The sequence below is a fragment of the Ischnura elegans genome, chromosome 9, assembly GCF_921293095.1.
Source record: "Ischnura elegans chromosome 9, ioIscEleg1.1, whole genome shotgun sequence".
Classification (NCBI taxonomy): Eukaryota; Metazoa; Arthropoda; class Insecta; order Odonata; family Coenagrionidae; genus Ischnura; species Ischnura elegans.
Genome location: NC_060254.1, coordinates 111,503,042 through 111,526,020, shown reverse-complemented (window position 1 = coordinate 111,526,020; position 22,979 = coordinate 111,503,042). Strand labels below are relative to the sequence as shown.

Sequence of the window (22,979 nt, the reverse complement as noted above, 5' to 3'; positions counted from 1 at the left end):
GCTTCCTTCTTATTAAAGATCAACTCATTATTACCAGAGATGGGCCGTATCGAAAATACTTGTATTTGAAATACGTATTTTCGATACTTTTGTAGTTTGTAATTTGTATCGGAAATACATTTTCTGAGAGTATTTTGCATTTTGTAACGAAAATACATCTAAATAGTAGTTTGTATTTTTAAAATACATTCAAAATCAAAATACATGTAATGTTTTTTTGTGCATAAGTAGAAAGAGCATGCGACGAGATGGCAGAGATCCCGAATGAGTCTGTATTAGCCTGCCATCTATGGGACAATAAATTGCCCCTTAATTTACTTCTGTAACACCCGTAGGCCCTTGTATACTTGCAAAACGTAGTCGCGTGTGGAGTATTTTGCGAAACGAAGTTGTGCATTGAGTAATTTGTGGAGGGGAGTTGTAGAATCTGACGCTGTTCCCAAAGGAGCAGGAGACATTTTTCTCCATTTTATTTAAGACATTTCGCCATGGATAATGGTCAAATTGGCAGTTTCCTATAGATACGTAGCAAGAATGTTTGCGCCTCTCATTCTAAAAATAGTTCATATTTGAATTTATTTTAATTTTTTATTAGGTAAGAACTTCGGTGAAGGCATGTATTTCGTATATTAGTAGAGTATTTTGAAATTACATTTGTATTTAGTATCGAAAATACAATTTTTAGAAGTAATTTGTATTTTGTATTTGAAATACAGATTTTAAAAGTAATTTGTATTTTGTATCTAAAATACATTTGACATGTATTTTGCCCATCTCTGATTATTATGGATTTCCTGGTTGAGTTTCCATCGCCTATCGAGACCAATTTTTGCTCATTTTTACTTTTAATACCACACCAGGCGATGAAATAGACGATCACGAACGTATATATACATTTGAAATAATGTTTTGTGAACTCACTTCGCGGTATGGTGACATTATAAATTCAAAACTAAGCCATTTAGTATTCAATACAGTATTAATGAAAAAACTCAACCGGTTTCGATATTTTCAGGTATTTATCTAGAGGTTTACGATAACGCTAATGACCTGAAAAGAAGGAAACCGGTTGGGTTTTTAATGCATACTGTGTGGAATACAACAAAGTTTGCAAATGAGCATTTTAATTAATAAAATATATATTATGGACACAAAAATAAACTTTGTTGTATTCCACACAGTATGCATTAAAAATCCAACCGGTTTCCTCCTTTTCAGGTCTTTAGCGTTAATTGTATTGTATTCGATCGCTTCTCAGAACGACTTCAATTGCGTTTTGGTGATATATTGAAGTAAATACGATAGGCTACATGCACTGCTAATGGGAAAATCTACTACCGGCTTCCCTTTCTTTCAATCCGAAGTGGCAAGAGACCCGTCACCCGAACACATGCCGGACCTTAGGGACGTGGGAAGTGGTCCTTAGTCGGGACCTTATGTTATCTTAACTTGGAGCACCACCCAACTTGAGTTAATTTCCTAGAGGTGGTCTGACTTGCAATTGAAGCTACACTTGTTAATAGATGAGGTCTTTACCCTCCACCCGCCTCCTTTTGGACGGGTTGTATTGCAGGTCCGCCGCTATTTCATGGCATTGCATTTTCGCACAAAATCTAAACATTTCACATTCTCTTTACAGGTCCAACCCTACCCCTACAAGTTATCTGGGGGAATAGCCACATTTTCATGGCTCTTCTTTTTAACCCCGTCCAAATAGCGGTCAAAACATTTTGTTACCCTTCAGTTTCTCCTTTTCTGCCGATGTGAACACATACCCATTACTAATTGAGAAGTCCTATTTTGGCCACAGTTTTTGTGTTTAACAGTGATCTCACACAGAAGTTATAGTGTTGTGATAACTAAAGAAATGTGATTCAGTGATTTATTAGTTCCTGACAACCACATACGAGTAGGCATACTATGTTTCATTTATTTCCGTTTCTAGTTTCCGTTTTTTTAAATTGGTCTGAGACGAGGCACAGCACTATTTTTCATATTTTCCCTTCTATTTTATATTTAAACTTTGTAGGAAGAAGACTGTTATGTAGCTTTTTACAAATCTGTGTAATTATTGTTGACTGTCAAAAATTTCATGGACTTTTACGCGGCGAGAACTGCACGGAAAAATGCTGGAGAAAAAAGAGAAAACCATAGTTGCTCGAAAAAGGAATTTGAATGCATATCTAGGGGGTTGTTTCAGATTACACGGAGATGAAAGGCAAAACTTGAGCTTATTAATTTTTTGAACATGAAATTTCTTTATTCCGACGAGAGAAGATGGTGAGCTAGTTCACGATCAACCTCTTTTATTTTTTAGAGGAATGGCAAATGGTTGGACAAAATTGTTGATTTCCCTGATGTATTTCGCAACCTTCCAAGCACCTCGGGTTCGTATTTTCCTAGTATTTTAATGGTGACATGGGGTCCCCTGGGATATTGTTCTAGTAGTCTTATTTTTTAACAGGTACTTCCGATATACAAGGGGGTAGGCCAAGTAACCAATTCACTGATGTTAATACGCGCTCCAAAATTAGGAAAACGAAGCTGCTTGAAGTCAATTAATTTGCAGGAGTAGAAGAAGAGTTAATCTTTCAATTCTCGACTAGTTTGAGATCTCTGTCTTGCGGATTTTTGATTGATCCGGTAAAATTTAAGAAGTTCTGCTTAGATACAGCGGATAATTTTGTGAGACATTATGGATGGTTTTACATGCCACCCATGGAGCACGAAGTATTTCTACATGGTGCAGATGTTATCGAGTTGGCTCTTCTTCCTAATGGAGAAATGTCAGAGGAAGCCCAGGAATCTCGCCATAAAGATATTAGAAAATACCGCGAGCATTACGCGAGAAAAATATCTCGAATTCATACGAATGAGAATATTTTCCGGTGACTGATCCTGACGTCGGACCCTTTTATTGGCACATGAGGAACTGACTGAACAAATGTCGGGGCCTTAAAGATCTTTCGCAGGAGGTTCGTGATCTCTTGGTCTTGCAAGAGTCTCAAAATTCTGCGAGCGAATGCGAAGAGGAGAGGGATGGGTGGGGTTGAGAAGAATCTGATGATGAATAATTATAATACATAATTCGTAAAGTTATAAATCATTAACCATGCTTATATGAGAATGAAAGAGTCACTTAAATACTATTTTGACATTTATTTAAAAATTACTTTTAGTCCATACAGAAGAACCTCTCGAAATCTGGAAATCGCACCTCTTTAACGTAGGTCAATGAACCCAAAAACCCTACTTTTAGCCTTTTTTGTTTATTGACTAATTTCAAATATCATAAACTCATACTTTATAACTAATTATCATTTATTTTCATGTTTTATCATGATTTGGGTTCGTCTATGCAGTCAGCGTTACAATTGGCCAGTTAATAAGTTAAAGTTCCACGTATCGCCTAAAATAATATTTTTTCGTGAAAATAACTGCAGAAATGAAAATAGCATGCCAAAAAACGTGTTAAGAGCAATTGTCAAAGACATCCAACGAAAATCTGATTTTTGTCCAACTTTTTCGCGATCTGGGCCATTGTGCGCCGCCTGTCCTCCTATGCTCTATCAGGCCGATATAAACATCTTGTTCCCTTCCTTCGATGCTTGGGGCTCGGGGGACTGAGTCAGGAAGAGGGGGAGCGGGAAGGGAAGGGGATAGGCGAGTTGACCTTGAAGCGAACTCTCTCGCCTCTGGCTAGCTACTGTCGTGCCATCTTCCCGCTTTTTGAGAATTAAAACTGTCGATACGATTTCCCCCTATGCCGTGAGCCCTCTAGAATATACTTACTCTATGGTTCTACGTAGTATGAGTAGGTATTTCTACCTCAGGGAAGGTTTTCGTGATGCTATAAATCTAAGGATCAATGGCACGGCGTTCAGGTATCAGGTAGTTTATCCTATATTTAGATTCATATTTGGCCTCACCGTTTATATTTCACTAATACGTGGCTCCATGGCCGAGTAGGTCTATACTGTGCGCGGTAGTTGCGGTAAAGTTGTGGGAGGGTTCGAATCTGAATTTATTATACTTTTTAAAAGAGACATCCTGAACGTCAACATAATCTATGCAGATGACCCAAGAAAAAGTTAGCACTGAATTTTTAAACGACTGAAATTATTTAGCTAAAAGTAGCCTCCGAGGTAATCCGCATAGCGAAACTTTTAACATCAAATTAACTTATGAGCGGTAATGCCGGAAAAAATCGAAAATTCCAAAACGCGTACCCCCGGGAAAGCAATAAAATCAATGTAATAGTCACATCCAGTGTAATTCGCTCACCTATAGCATTAGCGTGGAAAGAAATCAACTGAAAGTCAGTCTACAAAATATGACATAAAGTCTGTCGTAGTTAATTGCCGTAGCATTAAAAAAGAGAGGGCAAAAATCAAGCATAAATTTCAGGGCGCAGGCATGGTCATAGGAAGAGAGAGTTGGATTACAGAGGATATATATGTGACAGCGAAGCTTTTCCTCCAGCATATAAAACTTACACATGCGATCGACGCGATAGGACTGGTGGCGGAGTGTTTCTATTGGGTAATTCACATTTACACAGCACTGCCCACGAAATTACATGCAATGAAATAGAAAGTGTATGGTCTGCAATTAAACAACGAAACAGGAGTATACATGTTTCCTCTTTTTGTAGACCTCCAAGCTCCGAAGTTGATATTATTATTTACCAAATAGAAAATAATATATCCGCATTTACTTTGGGAGACAGCAAAGGTGTAATAATCATTAGGGAAAATTTTAATCTCCAATTTGGGAACCTTACACTGAAAATCGAGTTCAAATATTAGGGATATAAGCGTGATCTTACTTACTAGTAATTCACTCACCTAAACAAGTAGTTGAAAAGTCTTTAAGGGAAAAAAAACATTAGACCTTTTAGCAGTGAGCCATCATAAGTCGATAAAAAACAATATTGTTGACGGTTTAAGTTATCACATGGTAATTTTGCAAACTTAAAAATTGGAGTAGACTCATTTGTAAAACCAAAATAATAAATATAATAAATCATATAAAATTAATAAAAATCGGAATATTTATCTATTTGATACATGCAACTTTATTAAATTTGGCGAGAAGATTATTAAAGCGTACATGGACTCTTGCGAAGGTTGTCCAACTAACCCCATGTGTGTTTGCAGTGGATATTTTCAACATAAGAGCAGCAGATAAAGTGAAGGCAAGGTTCTGAAGAAGTAAGAATTAGTCAAGCGTATTGTGAGAATATTCTCGAACAAGAAAGTAAAATAAGTTCTATTTCGCACTCAAATACTGTTACGGGCGAACAGAAAGCGTTACACAGATGTTAAAGGAATTAGGCTGGGATCCACAAGAGACTCGGAGGCTGCGCGCTAGGCTTAGATTGCTTGAACAATTGAGAACATAATATTAGAGCCACACTATATTTCCAGGTCCGATAGAAGCGATAAATTAAGAGAGATATTTTGCCGAACGGATAGATTTCACTCGCCTTATGAAGGACGATAATAAATGTTAGGCGTAATGTCATAAGAGTATTTCTTTTTGTATGTAAACGGCAGGTGTTCTAACACTCCCTGCCTATTAAGGTACCTTCCAGGTACCTCCCTCCTCCCTCCCTCCTCCTCCCTAAGGTACCTCCCTCCCATGTATGTAGATGTTGATGTTTTAAAACGATGATGAAATACTATTAATAATTTTGCGCCTATGAACGCAATTGATATCACCCATAGCTTTAAACTTATTAATCGCGCCTACCCCGGAGTTTGCTGTGGCATATTTAAGTGAGATGAATGAGCCGACTATGGTGTTTTTCTTAAGTTGTCTACAGTAAAATGAGAAGAAGCCAATTTATTTTCACCCGTCCGGATGCTTAGTATGGTTCGCACACCCACTGACAGGAAAGCGTCGGTCCTTTTAATCACATTATTTCCTACATTTTTTGTGACCAAGAACTAGACATTTAAAAACTATGATTATCGATCGAATTGCAATTATTATCTTACTCTGGGGTCATCAAATTGATTTCAAATACGAGTGTATCTCACTATTTTGTGAGAATTTCAATTACTAAGCGTAGGAATAAAACTCAACGGAGAATTGACATTAATGTAATTAACAACAACGAAGATGTACTCTCACTTCCCCTGATTATTTCTTCTCCATGAATGAATCTGTTTAGAAATGTGTTTACGTAGATAAAGTTAATTTGATGTTAAAAGTTTCGCAATGCGGATTACCTCGGAGGCTATTTTAGTTAAATAACTTCAGTCGTTTCAAAAAATTCAGTACTAACTTTTTCTTGAGTCATCTGCATAGATAATGTTGATGTTCAGGATGTCTCCTTTAAAAAGTGAAAAAAGCGTAATAAATTCGGATTCGAACCCTCCTTGAACTTTATCGCATCTACCACCCACAGTGAAAACCTACTCGAGCTCAGAACCACGTTTGAAGACGAGATAAACGGTGAGTCCAAATATGAATCAAAAGATGGGAAAACCCTGCCACGGAGCCCGGAAGGAAACACTCAGACCGCGCAAGGTGAGTTATCCCAGTGCATTCCATCCGCTAATCTTAATTCTGATTGGGCTCCAGCAGTTTGACTCCACCTTCGGTGGCTAGGTCGCGACCGCCTCCGTCCTCGTCGTCGGCTCTTGGTGGCATACGAGTGAGGGATGCAGATCGCTCTATGTGCCAACCTCACAAGTTATCATTGAACCGGCCCCATCAGTTAATGGGACTCCTGGGTGTCTACATACTTCTGAAAACGATAGTACATATACTGATGGTTCTTCTGTACATTGATAATTTTTGATATGATGAATAATTCATGCAAACCAAATATTGATTTCCTTTCCTCCAGGGCTCTGCAAGTGAATCTTCTTTAATTGCTCTCCTGGTGGCCAAAGACAGAACTGTTCAAAGAATTAAAAAGGAAAGACCAGAGTGGGATGATGAAACCATTAAGGCCAAATTAGTGGCTTACACATCAGGTCAAGTACATTTCTCTTTGTTTCTCTTTCTATTACGATTTCCAAGGAAATACTTTTTCTATATTTATTACTTTTCTAAATTTCTATATTTAAACAATTCAAGGTGTAACCAGAGATTCCTCGTCATAGAAGCCCTATTGCAAATATTCAATTAAATTCAACAAAAACATTTTCAAATATACAAATTCATCCAATATGGTAAATTTATGAGGTAGGATATGCTTAAAATATAAATTTCACGAATCCAGAATCCTAAATAAATAAAATATGTAAACAGAAATTACAGTTGAAATCTTTTTCGAAGCAGTGCAATAAAATCTTTAATTGGGCTTTTCCACACCTTCCATCACTTCTAACACTCATGAATAGCTATAGAAAAGCTGTATAGTTTTTCCATAATTATCAGAAAAACTACACCATCTTTTATCAGTTCTAACAATCTTGAGTTGTCATCTTAAAGCGAGATATTTGCTATATTTTCAGAACCACAACACTAGAACCACAACTTTCACCAATTCCAACAAAGTTGAATAGTTATCGACAAGCAAAAGTTCAGCCGTGATTATAGCGAAAACAACATCACCAACAAATATCCCACGCGTGTTCTGAGAAAGACTTCTTTATCACTCGTGTTTATACATGAACACGGGGATTTCACTTCACACAAGTAAACCTGCATGATACACACTACTCCGACAATGCTTGTAGTTTCTTGTCGGCGACGTAACGCACGTACGCTTAATTACGTTAAATAAATATGCTTAGCATTGCTTTCATTTTAAATAGAAATATTATTGTAACCGCTCAAAAAACTGAAAATTATAGCGATAAATTACCAAACGAGTATTTTGGCGCTTGAATTCTTCGAGCGGGTTTGGGAGGGGGGTGGGACATTGTTGTGGCACGTATTGTCGTGTATTGTGTCCATAAGTGATTTAAAAAGCGAAAGAAACACTCACAATGTCGTCTAAATGGATGAAATATTCGCAGCGTAAGCTCTTTCGCCATCAACAATACTTTACATCGCCCTAGTAACCACGATGATAAAATCATGGAAGGATCGTTTTGAATTGAATGATTTACGTAATCGAGAGAAATATTAAACGAATGACAGATGAACTTGTGAAATGTAACCGATTGTTCGTGTTTTAGTTTTTATCCGATGATTGTAGCTCCTCCATTTCTCATAATGAGCGATTGAACGCAACAAACTGAAACGAATTAAAAATAGAATTGTGGAAAAAATAAAAGGACTGAGACCAATTAATTTGACAAACCGAACAAATACGTCTCTAATATTGAATTTTTCGGATTTCACCGACGACTAATGTCTCTCAATGTTGTACGGTGTCATATCGAGGAAAGGCTAAACAAAACGAAACGAATTGATTACAATAAATATGGTTAAGAAAAATGAATTGGGATAATAACCGCGTATATCGTTGAATATATTATATTATAAGAAGTCCATATTGTAAAATAATTGACGAAATAAATTTATTTTTAGAACTATTAAAATGTTCTTACCCGCCGTAACCAATTCATTTCGTTTTATGTCAGAGACTATTAAGAAGCTATGAATAAAATCTTATGTAATAGGATTAGATCGTTAGTTCCAAGTTGCTTGTCATGGATCGTTATAAATTGAATACAAAGGTGAACTCAGAGGCTTACAGGGCAATAAATAATGAAACATTATCAACTGGATAAAAATATAATGAAAAATTTTGATTCATTCCATTCCATAATTATTATTATAATTATATTAAGAGTTGGAATTTATTTTCGATACAGCATGAAAACTATGGTTGCCAATGAGCCTTAAAAATAACTAAAATTTTATATCACCAATCAGGTACTACCCTGAAAATTTCGTACAGGTACGGTCAATAGCAAGGGAGAAAATGAAATCTATCCATATAATTTCATGTCAATATATCGTTAGAAGGAAACATTACAAATAAAAATAATTTATATGTATGTATATTACATTGCTATCTTAGCAAATTATTAAAATTTTATCCCCGTAAGTATAATAATAAGTCTGCAAAAGGGCTCTATCGAACGATCATTTGTATCGATCATAACTTCGGCTCTAATCATTAGATTCGTTTGATTTAACTTTTGTCGTATTACATAGAAATACTGTAATTTTGTGTATGACTTTCAGGTTCCTAGATCTTTCAACAAATAAGTTGTTAGCGAATGAAGCGATATTAAGAAATATAATTCGCACATGAATCATTCAAGTGGAACGACCATCATTGCAAAAGTTTACCATTTTGATAACAGTTTTACCCTGAAAATTACATTCATTAGCTTGAACAGTTGCCGAATAATTCAAGATCTAGTTCTCCACAAAAAATGGCGACAATCATTTTTCACGTGCAGGATATTTTTCGGAATATTTTTTAATAAATGAACCAAGAGGGTTATGTGAGAAGAATGGTGGAACGCGAGGGAGCGAAGCATTCTCAACGGTTTTTCGCGAAGATTCCAAATTTTCATATACCACAGTCTCAATGCTGAAATCCGAGATTGAAAATTCGGCCATCTTGACAATGGAAAATCGAAAATCGTTTATTTCTCGGAATTGTTTCGACGCATGAAAATTCCAAGATAGCCAAAATATAAAAAAACATCTATTATCGTGCGCTTCAAGGAATTTGTCCCACTATAATCGCAAGTTGGTAAAAAAATGCAAAGTTAGTCCCATAAGAAAAGTATTGGACGCTTAAAAAAAATCATAAAAAATACTAAATATCAATTCATCGCAACAATCACCACACCAAAAAAGCAACCAAAAAAACTAGTTTCTGCCGAGGGAATTTTATATTCCTGAAAAATTTACAAATACCGAATAAAAGTAAGCAAGTTTTAGTCCCTTAAGGCTCCCATGTTAATTCCAGTCGATATGTCTCGAAACCATTAGACTTTTTCGAGTTCTCGGATTTTTCCCTCTGATGATTTTTTTTTACTTTTACGTCCACTAAGCCAAATACCCACACCTATCTCCGTTTTGGTTGCGAATTTGTATCAATCACTCAATCAGTGAATCAATTTGCAGCTTTTAAGTAATTATGATGTAATGTAATGAACACACTAAAATACAACAATCATATAAAAGCTTTCGCTGTATCACTGATGAGAGACACGAATGATCAAACTCAACGCTTTGGGAATTAAGAATGGGTTAAATTATACTGATATTAATACATTTTTTCTCCAACAGCAAAAACTAAACCACAATTCAGTCATCCACGTGCACGTAAACCTGAATAACGGGATAGCGGTTTCACCGTTGTTGTCGTGAGCTATCTCCTCTTGGCAGGTGCCGGCACTATGCCCACTATCTGTTCACAGTCGAAGTGAGGTACATAAAACTCGTTATAGTAGTTTTAATTTACGTGATCGCTTCATTAGCCGTCATTGGTGGTTTGTGATACTCGTGATAATGAATTCCAGCGGTCACCTTGTGGGTGAATTCAATTTCATATTGAGATTTTCAATTGAATATTTGAAAATTCAATTGAATTTTTTCTTCGAATTCAACTGATTTTCCTAACATTCAATTGAATATTCGTATCTTCAGTTAAATATTTGTAAATTCAATCGAATTTCGGGAATACAATTGAATTTTTGGAAGTTTAATAGAATATGAGGACATTCAATAGAATACTGGAATATTCAATTCATATTCAGTTGAAATTTTCAATTGATTCATCAGATATTTTCCTATAGGGTGAGAAATAGATAATCATTAATCACATATGCCCATCAGAGTAATGAAATAATCGGCAAAAATAAAATAATCATGTGCAAGTGTACAAAGTTTTTGTTCTTGGTTTTACATGAATTATAGATTCTAGAAAGTTACACCATATGCCATCCTATTTGAATTGTCTGAATATATATCCAGTTTATCTCTGCACCAGTCTTATAATTTTTAATGTACTTAGAACTTAATTTTTGTTCATATGTATATATAATTAATGGTAAAATAGTCATGATTTCAAATCAAAATTCATTCATTGAATAGGGATTTTATTTTAAATAAACTGCACTAAAGGTAAATGGATCGCGTCCGTAAAAGTGACGAGAATTCGATGAAACTCTGGCTACATATTCTGCGAAAGATGAACTTTAAACGAGCAAAAAGGAAAAGGCATTCCCATGTGCCGTTTTGGAGGCATTTGATTTAACAAGGGCTCGAATGGAGAGATGCGGTTTTTTTTCGAGGAAGCGAAGCTGTTTATTGTAACAAGACGTTATTGAGAAGGCACTCATTAGAATCAAAGTTTTGTAAGAAATCTAAATATATGCGGAAAAGTATAGGGACACGATCAAATAAGAAAGATATTTGGTAAAAACTGCCTGAAACCGGCAATATGGCGGCTGGGAATCTATGGTACCAACATCGCATAACGAAAACCACTTCACCGATTTCGCCTAAACTACGAAATTGTATTTAGTTTCCCTGCCTTTACGTCTTACATATTCTTTGTTTATAAATAAATATATTTGTTTAGGATTTACCTCTTAGATTGTGAACATTTAGTCGAAAGTTCATTGCACTAAGGTTGAAAGCAGTGTTGAAAGCAGTCGAGTTGACCACCTACCTTTCAAAAATTATTTTTAACATTTGTATTTTGCTGAGGTGCAAAATGGCACTCATATTTCATTTCTAATTATTTTTTCTTTTTTTTTTGTTTTTTGGCAACTCTTTAGCGTAAATAGCGCACCGCTCCCTTCAATTCTGGATATGATACCCCTATTTTAATTTGGCATTTAAGCCGAATCCTCGCTTTCGCCCTGACTATTGGTCCAGAAGGGTTTTCGTTCGGCGTCTTTATAAGTTTGCTAAGCACCTCGACAGATGAGCCTAGCACAAAGCCAAACTTAGAAATGGCATGCCATAATTTCCATCAATATAACATTGAAATCCTATTTTTGTATTTGAAGATCTACAGCATACACAATTTCAGTGAAGTTCTCAGATTTGTAAAAATAGTTTTATTTTGCACCTTACCACTTGGATTGTAGGTTCGGGCGAATCGGAAAATTCGATTTTTTTCCAAATCCATCTGGCCGAATGAAAAAAACGTTGTGTGACCGATGAAAAAAGGCCTTCAAAATTTGAGACTTCGACGTGAACCCCTGACCCTCGCTCAAATGTCATTTATTGGGTGGTGGGAGGGTCAAAAATCAAAGAATTTAATGTTATCCCATTATTCTAAGGATGACTTTATTTAAGGACTTCAGAATGACATGAACAGTATTAGCAAGCTTTTGTGGAACCCAATGGAATAATATCAAAAAGTTGTCTTGTTTGTCCACTTTAACTAATTTAGTTTAGAAATATTCTTTAACCAATTTAGTCAACAACAATAATCTTGTTTCATTAACACCTCATCTCTGGTTCCTACAACTATGTAGTGCTGTACTGCAACAATTTTAGTGGTAATGTATGACAACATTTTGGTGTTATGCCATGAAATTTTCAGCAGAAAGAGTTATTCTTCTTTGAATGATTGGTCTAGGCAAATTGTATTCAGGAGTGCAGAAATTATACCTCAAGACACTCGCCATTTTGCTTCTTAATACTAAACCAATTTTCTCTATTGAGACTAGATGGGTTATTGAATTGACGTTTCTGTCAGGTTGCTCTCTATAATGGCTGCTATTTCCTCACTGCCTTCTCGCGGCTTTGGCACCTTGTGCAAAAAGATGCCTGCATAAAATATGCAACTTACAAAAATACCATTTGGGTTAATGCTTTGGTCCCAGGGCCCAGTCAGCCCTAAGATTCAATTCCAGAAATTGAGCTGTTCAGATTGGTGATCTCAGGAAAATATTTCTGCTGTGTAAGCCATTTGGAATTGTCATCTATCTGCTTTGTAGCCACTGATTTGCATGTGCTTTCGAACAGATTTTTGGAATTGAAACACGGCACACAGCATTTCATGTCGTCATAGCGTCCTACCATGTCATCAACTCATTTGTACACCTTTCTAACTCATATGTAGCACATTTTTTACTGCTTTGGATTTCCATTGGGAACTGCCCGTTGCATTTTCATAATTAGCCATAAGCAAAGGTCCTTCCAGCTTGGCAAACTTGACAAGGAATTGGTGCAATTGTATGGATAGGGTAAGTGGCTTTGGTGGTCAAGAAAGTCCACATCGAGAGCTTATTTCCGGTCATACGTGGTTGACGAGAATCATTCAGTGAGCACATCTGAGTGAAATACTTTCATTTCTGGATTTTTTTCCCTGAAAATCGTCACGCAAAATACAAAAAAAGGCCTTTCCGGATACCTTGTCGCAATACCGCGGCATTGAAATACATTTTTGAAGGAGGGATTCAGTTTTGTTGAAAAAATTCATAAAATTATACGGAACTAATAATGGAGATAAACAATTGCCCGGGGATCGGGAAGACAATACATCGACCGGTATGTTTTATGTATATAAATCGATGCAGAATAATAGTTTTCCGAAAATATTTAAGAACGAAAGCATTGAAAAAAATTGGAAAAAATACCATACAATTCATCATTTATGTGCGAAATATACTTTGAAAGCATAGGCTTTAATGTTTGTACAATAATTATCTATTTGGAAATGCCAAAAAACGCCATTATTAACTACGTTTGCCATGAAGTTGCTATTGAATACCTTATTTTACACAACCAAGATTCTTAGTACGTAGTGAAGATAACCTTGTCGCATTCCAAAACGATAGGCAATTCTTAAATACGATTCTTAAATAGGATAGGCAACAAGGAAAATAGAATAATTATTATTTTAACTCATTCGAGTGAACATTTTGGAGTTCCGTCTCCATTATCTGACTTATGATTGTTTCTTCAACCTTTCTGTCATATTCCGTTCACATGTGCATTTCTATTGCATATATTAGAGAATTTTCGTTTTCTCGAGCAAACGAATCAGACTGAGCTTGGCTATGGTATTCCGGCACGTAGAAGGCAGTTCCAAAACAAATGATGACGTCTATAAATCACATGGAGTCGTTCAACAGAAATTGCAAGCGTATGAAAAGCAGTTACACATGAATCTTTTCAGTACACAGCAGTTACAATACGAATGATGACGCCTGGAAACCCTGCCGAATCGTTCAAAAGGAGTTCCAGATGTGTAGGAAGCATTTCCACACGAACACACTCTGTACAAAGGAGTTCGAAGGGAGATTACAAATGAGTTACAAATTTCTTCATGCTTTCAATTTTTGGTACAAATGAGTGGAAATGAGTTTCACAGCAGTTCCATAACAGATTTTGGTGTTTCAAAAGTGTTCCAAAGCAGTTGGAAAGCAACATTTTTTCTCTGAGAACGATAATACTAATAGCAAAAATATTTTTTATCAATAGATCAGTCAAATTCCTCTGTGGAAAAAGCTGGCATTTTGGGATCGATGCGAATGAGGCTTCTACCCACGGATGATAAGTGCTCATTTCGTGGCACAACCCTCATGGAAGCTGTGGAGAGAGACGAGGCCCAAGGACTTATTCCTTGCATTGTGAGTGAACCAATACACGTCCCGAGTAACCGATGTATCCTGCTCTGCGCAATCAAAATGTACTTGGTGTAAATGATAAATCAAATGTGGCTTTGTAAAATGTGTATAATGTATTAGTAATGATTTTATGACACATTACATTCACCAGGCTTTGCTTGCAGCTATTAGTAAGTTGGTCTCTTTTTATAAAATAATTTCGAATTGGATATAATAAATCTATGGATAAAAACATCGCTCACAAAAAAGAAGGAGTATCGATTTCAATTAACTAAAATATTAATGCATGGTGGAGTTTTATTTACCAAATATTTAAAAAAATATTCAATTGAGATTCAGAGGTATTTTCATCATCACTTGAGTGACTAGTAAGAATCCAATTATGAATATTGTAGGAGTTAATTAAAATAGCACATTTTAAAAACTTTTCTTCCAGGTAATCGCTACATTAGGCACCACAGTGACCTGTGCCTTCGACAACCTCACTGAGCTGGGCCCGATTTGCTCTCAGAAACATATATGGCTGCACGTGGATGCTGCATATGCTGGTAAAATGAAAAAGTCTAAAGCTGTCTTTGCCATTTGTCAATGACCCCAATATACCAGTCATATGAATAAAAATGGACCAGTTAGCATATCCAACCTTATGATGACATCAGTGTCATGGGCATTTAGCGTTATTATGTGGGTATTTCTCAGAGGGGAAAATGATGAATTTTTCTGTGTAATAGTCATACTTGCCTACATAAGTAGGTAATGTTTTGAATACTACAATTTTGATTTGTCAGTAAATGTTTCATTGTGTTGATCCTTGAAGCTGCAAGTTTGACTGACTGTCATTTACTGTGGCAATATAAATACAATTGCAAATCACTATACCATGAGAAGTCTTTATGGTTCAGTTGGATTGAACTCATCCATTACCTCCTTTTATATTGAATTTTTTTGCCACCTAACCACTTACGAATCTGTTTTGAAAGTGTAACACTTGATGTGCACATTTCTCAATATCCTTAAATTTCTCATTTGAGTAATAAATCTTTGAGATACGGGCAATCGCCATGAAAATTCAAATATTCATCTGCTCATATTCATTTTCTCATAGGTGCTGCCTTTGTTTGTCCTGAATTCCGTCATCTTATGGCTGGTTTGGAATTCACCGATTCATTCAATTTCAGTCCTCACAAGTGGCTCCTTGTCAACTCAGACTGTTCCGCCATGTGGTAGGTAGTACTAACTAACCCTTAAGTAGGCGCGCTGGCGCACGGAGTGAGTGCGCCATTTGAGTAAAAAGTACCAGAACTCCGACTTAATAGTCATAGATGGATTTAGTGTGCCATATATCCGATTGGGCATTCTTATACAATGTATTTATAACACCGTCGTATTTCACGGCACTGAGAAAGATAGGACGCATATATATCACAAAATTGTAGAACATTGTAAACTCTTAGCTGAGACATTTAAATATTCGCCATACCTTTGTCAGTTTTGGATCGGGTCAGCAGAAGGACGTATTGTGTGGTTCATCGCAAATCATTTCCTCGCTTCTGGAGGCATAAGTAGGTATGATATTATTTTTTTCGGTTGTGTATGGGAGGAGGCATTAAAATAACGCCACTTTATAATGATATCTCGTACATTTTGTTGTTTTAGCTCTCGTTCCACAGTGTTATGTGCTCTCGATGACAGCGGTGGAATAAAACCCTCCTACTGTGATATGGATATCGATAGCAGTGATTCGGATTCAGAATATGAACAACATTTTGAAGAGCAACATAATTCAGAATCTGAATTACAAGCTTCATCGGAAGAAGAGGATCATTCTGCTGACAGGGATGGCGAATTTTACTTGGGGAGGGATAAAGCGACTATGTGGAGTAAACAACCTTGTAAAAGTAAGTTTAGTAGAACTGCTGCATGCAACATTGTGAAAGTGTTTCCCAATGCCAAGAAGAGGGGCCAAAATGTGAAAAATGAGTTTGCAGCTTTTTCTAAAATTATTGACTCCGACATCATTGAAATAATACTGCATCATACTAATCAGAAAATTCAAGAGAAACGGTCCAGTAACGCGTGTTCTATGGATGGAGACATCAAAGACACAAATAAAAATGAAATTATAGCTGTTATAGGTCTTTTATATCTCACTCGAATCAAAAAAATCTAATCATACAAACTTTCATGAACCTTGGACTGATGATGTTACAGGTATAGAAATATGTCGCGCTGTTATGTCATACAAGAGATTTTTGTTTTTGTTTGTCGTGTATGATATTTGATGATAAAAGAACAAGACACGAAAGGAGACAGTCAGACAAGTTGGCACAAGTTCTGTGCTTGAAAAATTCATCAACAACTGCAAAGATTCATATTCACCACCTGGTGAATTTTTGACAATTGACGAAAAATTGGAGCCAATCAAAGGTCGTTTTATAAAGTACATACCTAGTAAACCAGCTAGATACGGATTGAAGGTATTCGTGTTGGCTGACGCTAAAACATTTTATGCCTGTAACTTGGAAGTTTATTGCGGAAAGCAGTCCTCTAGACCGTATAGCGTAGACAACAACATCTATTGTTCACAGGCTGATTGAATACCTAAAAGGTTCCAATAGAAACCTGACTTGCGATAATTGGTATACCAGCTATCCACTGGCATTATCTCTTTTGAAAGAAAACATCACTTTCGTTGGAGCCGTCAGAAAAAATAAAAGGGAAATACCATCTGAGTTTCTTCCCAATAAAAATAGAAAAATAGAATCATCTATTTTTGGGCATCAGAAAAGTGCAACGTTAGTGTCATGCGTGCCTAAAAAAATAGAGCTGTGATTTTTAAAATCAACGATGCATCATGATAATAGTATTTGCCTTGAAAACAAGAAACCTGAAATAATTATGGACTATAACCAAACCAAAGGAGGTGTTGACACCATAGATCAAATGTGTGGAAACTTCTCCGTTTCCGAAGATCCATACGGTGGCCAATGACGCCGTTTTTCGGTTTGCTGAACTTAGCTGGCATAAATTCCTTAGTATTGTATAATCTGTCGAATAAAGATTCTCCACGCAAGTGCAGGAGAGTATTTTTGAAGAATTTGGCGTTGAGTTTAGTGAAAGATCAATTGAAAGACAGAATGCAACAGAATCTACCGCCAAGCTTAAAAAATATAATTTCGAGGCATGTTCAGGATTCTCAAGTGAAAGAAGTGAAAGAGGAGGGAAAGAGGGCGAAGCGGGGAAAAGGAAACGCGTGCGGGAAGAAGGAGGGAAAGAAAGAGGACGCTGCATGAAGTGTGGTCGGAGTAAAAATAATAACACCACGTTGAAATGCGCAAAATTTACTTGCAAAAATCATTTTTTATACTTGCATTGACTGTATTGAAAGCAACGGAACCATCAGTGAATAGAATTAATCGTAGAGGGCGTAACTTGGTGGAAATCCATAATAGCACGAATACAAGGAAATAGCAAAGTTCTTGATCCTTGTATTCGTGCATCAGTGAATAGGTTTGTTTTCTATTAAGAATAATTATGTCCTCAAAAATACTTTGTATAATAATAAAATTCATAAATTAATATGTTTAAGTTACATTGCAATTAAAAAAAGGCCTGTAAAATAAATAAATAGTAGTTTGATGTTTGTTGACATAAAACTTACTTTTCGCTTTTGAAACCAATGGCGCACAAAGTGCGCCACGCGACCACTTAACACATTCAGTGCGGATGACATATATATATGTCATGAGGGCTTTTCCACTCAGGCGGATGACATAAATGTATGTCTTCGGGAGTAGGTTTTTCCGCTGGTCACTAGGGTGCTCCGAGCGCGCCTAGCGTTACTTTTTCACCCTCCCGCAGTTCAGGATTGACCTTACACCATTACGGAAGTGTCCGTTTCTAGTTCTACGTGTTTCTTCATTTTTAGTGTTTTTTTGTTTACTTTACTGCTGTTTTTGGAACAATTTGGCAGGTTGAGATTTTTCTTTTCATTTCCTTCGTCTCTTTTTGATCATTCTTATCGTAAATATCATAATCATGTCTTACATATGGATTTTTTTTATTTGTTTTTTTACCTTCATTTTTAATTTATTCATATTTTATGTGCTATCACAAAAATTATGATTAGACTAACTTTATTATTAAAGATATTTATCCTCGTTTCATACCCACTACATTATAAAAAAATGATCTTAGTGCGGTGCTTCAGTTAATGATGTCATATTTAAATTTCTTTTGCTAGGAACATTTTTTATTAATGCAAATTACGTTTATCCTGGGTGATTTTTTTTTTAGTCTTTTTCCTACTTTTAAGGCATATTTTCTTATTCGTTTCCCTAGGTCAATTACCAATCCTCTATTCATTTCGATTTTATTTCATTGTCTGAGTTATTCATACGTGTTGAGTTAGTTACAGATTTTCTTCCTTTTCATAAAAAAATAACATATTAATGGCGTATGCAACACTGCATTACATTATCTACAGTATTGGTCTGTATTTTTTTAGTCGTTTATTTGTTTCCTTAGCTTTGTAAACGAAATTGCGGAAAAGAATAGACTCAGAGGTATTTTAAGCAATATGGCATTTAACCATTATTTATTCCCTTGAATTAGTATTTTTATCTTATTTTTTAATTTATTTATATCTTATGTGCAACCACAAAAATTATTATCAGACTTAGTTTTTGTTAATAACGTGTATTCCCGTCTCAAAACTTACTATTTTATTCCAAAATGTTTCCATGCGGTCCAAAAGGTCGTATTTTATACTTTATTAATAATTTTAAAATAATTATTGCAAATTACGTTTTTTTTACATAATTTGGGTTTTCTTCATTTCTAATTTTACGGCATATTTTCTCAGTCATTGCTCCGCATCAATTACTTGTCCTCTGATCATTATGGTGTTTTCGTTTTGTAGGTCATTAATACGTTCTAGTGTTAGGTACAGATAGTCTTAATTTTCATAAAAACTAAGGTATTAATCACATATGCAACACTCCATTACACAAATTGTACTATTTTGCTGGATAATTTTTAAGGCTCAAGGTTGGAGTCCCTCCCTACCAGCGGCACTCCCAGAGATTATTTCAACTTGCAAATGATATTTTCTTTGAAATAATCCTCTCATAGACGGAGAAAAATGCAGAAAGCATTTTCCTCCGAAATCCTTCACCAAGGGCCTTCACTAAGGGCCTTCACTAAGGACATAATGGATTGAAAGCTGTTGGACAGGGAGAACTGGAAACTTGGCTGGGCCTTCTTCTCCACATGGGTGCAATTAGGGTTAACACGATTTCTAACGATTGGAGTTCAGAATTAGTGTGAGTACCGATATTCGGGAGAAAATATGCCGTGATAGGTTTTTAGGAATGATGCAGGCTCTTCATTTCTCCGCTAACCGTGAAGGCATCCGTAGGACTGACTGCAATTTGCCCAGAATGTGAAGGTCAACCAGGGCTCTGTCTAAGGCCTTGCTTTCAAATATATCATAAACATTTCTGAGAATTTTTACTGAAATGTTTCAATTTTGCAATAACTCTGAGGTAACATAGATTAAAAAAAAATGTTTATCCCATAAATTTATATTTTTCTTGCCGTTCATTGTGTGTTCTACTTCTGTGACTTGAAAAAATTAAATCTACGGCCGTTGAAACAAAAAAATACACGTAAAGACTAATTCCAAGATATTTCCGCCATTAACCTAAGGAATCAATGGTAGAAGAAGTATTATTAACGGAAATATGAAAAGTTCGCTCCCTCATACAAGTAAAATTGCATGTGTGTAATGCGGGTTGCGTGAATTGTCAATTACTGGTGACGGGTGGCATACATGTATGTCATTAGGGTTTTTTACAAATTGCTTGGAATAGAAACAAAAAAAATTGCAAATTCTGTTGTATTACTTCCAAGACCACCGTTATGAAGGAAAATCACCCATCCGTCACTGGAGGTTTCGGTGAAAATATCATCCGCATTGAATGTGCTGTGTAGGAAGGGGGCGCGCCCAGTCAAGGGCTAAGATGGAAAAAGGGGAAAAACTAGTTCTTATTCTTCAAAAAAATTATTTTATTTATATCTTAATGATGCTCAATTAAAAACGACCGAATTTCAAAAGAGGAATTCTAAGGATTGGCTCTGGTATTAATTTTTATCTCTGGTCTTCATCCGCTAGTTTTCAAAATAATTGAAATATCTTTGTTGAATTCTTCAGGTTAAAAAATGCCAACGACCTGGTCGATGCCTTCAGTGTCGATCGCATCTACTTGAAACATCAGAAGCAGGGAGTTGCTCCTGATTATCGAGTAAGTACTTACATACTAAAATAATTTATACTTTATCTTTTGTTGACGTGGAAAAGATGCCTTTATGGATGTATGATGTGAAGTTGTTTGACTATTTCATTAGCCATATTTCCAAAAATCTAATGCGATATATATTCTTCTGCTGCACTTTATAAAAAATTGTTCATCTTCCAGTTTTACACTCATATTCGATTCGCTATTATGTATCATTAATGATTAGAAAAATAACATTTCATTTTTGGTGTCCTGAATCTTAGGGGCATACTCTCAGGGATTGCCTGATATTCATGTAAAAATGGTTATTTTTAGGTAAATAATGGATAAGGGCAGTAAATATTTGGTTTTTATCAGCATATAGTGTATTTTATTAAGATCGCTATACAAAAGAGTTCCTAGTAAATGAAAATAATGATAGTTTTTATTCTTTTGATTATCACCTCTTCATTTCGTTTATGTATAACATTTCATAACCTCGTTGTTGCAAATATATGTTAGGTTAAGGTTATTGTGTATTAATTTCTGTCACAGACATTTTGTTAATTCACGCATAAGTGTCTAAAAATGAAATGTTGTCATTTCAGAACTGGCAGATAGCTCTGGGGCGCAGGTTTAGGTCCATGAAGCTTTGGTTTGTATTGAGGCTGTACGGAGCTAGTGGATTACGGAAACATATCCGGAAGCAAGTTGCACTTGCTCAAGCATTTGAAAAAATGGTTACAGCTGATCCTAGATTTCTAGTTCTGATTCTAGTTCTTAATGCAAGCTTAGGACTTGTTTGCTTCAGGGTGAAGGTAAATTCCTTGTGCTACATTTCAGTGCATATGTCAGTGGATCATGTATTTCAGTATATATAAATAAACCAATATATATTTACTATGTACCTTGTCACCATCATCGTTGTCAGGTCATTAGACAATGATGATTAATTGCTGCATTGATTTGATGGCTATTTTCTTTTTCAGGGTCCAGAATCTTTCACCAAAAAACTACAAGAGGCTCTTTTTCGGAGTGGCAAAATTTATGTGATACCAGGGACCTACCACGGGATCTACATGATTCGATTTGTTGTTTGCAGCAGATTTACTGAAGAGAGAGATCTCCAGTATGCTTGGAAGGAGATATGCGATCAAACTGATCAAATAATTGCTGACGGACAGAAAATCAAGGCAGACAACGCATTTTTGAAAGACAATGTTTGGGAGAGTTTACAAAATGGCAAAATGATTCCCATCAATGGAGCAAATTGATTTTTTTCCATGTGCGATGTGATTCATTATCATAGTAATGGAATATTTGTGAGAGGAGTTATCCTTATGATTAAGTTTCTTTCCATGGCCTGAAAGAAACTCAGCATTGAAAATTTCACTAGAGCGATCACTAAATCAAGAGATAAGTATTATTATCGTACTTGAACCAGTTGAAACTTGTTCTTCTCTAATTATTCTCTTCTGTGAAATACGTATGGAATAAAAAGCAGATGCCCGTTGAAATTGCAAACTTTTGAAATCATGCATAATCATTTTCATCAATTATGTATACTTGTATTTTACTGTGTTTCTTTTCTAAAATCAATGGAAAAATTATCAGAATTTTATGTATTTCTTTGAAAGAGAACACAATTACTGAATATTAAGTAATGATTGGTAACTGCAAGATATTGTTGTCTTCACTCAGGATAATCACTTACTTTTTGATTCGAGTAGCAGGTGAACACAAGATTTATCATGGCAAGCACATTTTATATTCAACTAGTCACATTACTCCGTTTACACTACTCACGTATCGACATCGATCGGAACGGCGACGGCGCGTTTGCACGTTCAAAAGTTACCATGGTAACCTAGTGCTGCCTTCTTTTTGGAATAGAGAATTTGCGCGTTTGGAATGCAGTTCCTCCTCGGTATGTGACGTCATTCTTCTATCTCATCAGCGTGCAAGGTACATGATCCGATGATACGATGAACTACGTGTGAATTGGAAAACGTTACTGGATATGATCTGTGTAAAGAGAAATACGTTTAAGTGCATATCATGGAATCAGGTTTCGTGAAGGTTTCTTCAAATAATATCCCGAAGGTGAATGCTTCAATGATTGACCGTGCTAATTATGTTGGACTATACCTACATGCCACGACACTAAGTTTTAATG

At 35.8% G+C, this 22,979-nt stretch overlaps 1 protein-coding gene across 1 annotated transcript in view; it reads left to right on the top strand.

Annotated features, from left to right (window-relative positions):
* Positions 1–22,303, top strand: part of LOC124165590 (aromatic-L-amino-acid decarboxylase-like) — a 50,978-nt gene extending 28,675 nt beyond the window's left edge. The window contains exons 5-11 of the mRNA XM_046543048.1: positions 6,860–6,989; positions 14,380–14,528; positions 14,962–15,073; positions 15,631–15,748; positions 20,740–20,830; positions 21,412–21,621; positions 21,793–22,303. Of these exons, the coding sequence (XP_046399004.1) occupies positions 6,860–6,989; positions 14,380–14,528; positions 14,962–15,073; positions 15,631–15,748; positions 20,740–20,830; positions 21,412–21,621; positions 21,793–22,077 (1,095 nt within the window). The 3' untranslated portion in view covers positions 22,078–22,303. The remainder of the gene's footprint in view (positions 1–6,859; positions 6,990–14,379; positions 14,529–14,961; positions 15,074–15,630; positions 15,749–20,739; positions 20,831–21,411; positions 21,622–21,792) is intronic.
* Positions 22,304–22,979: the final 676 nt, after the last annotated feature.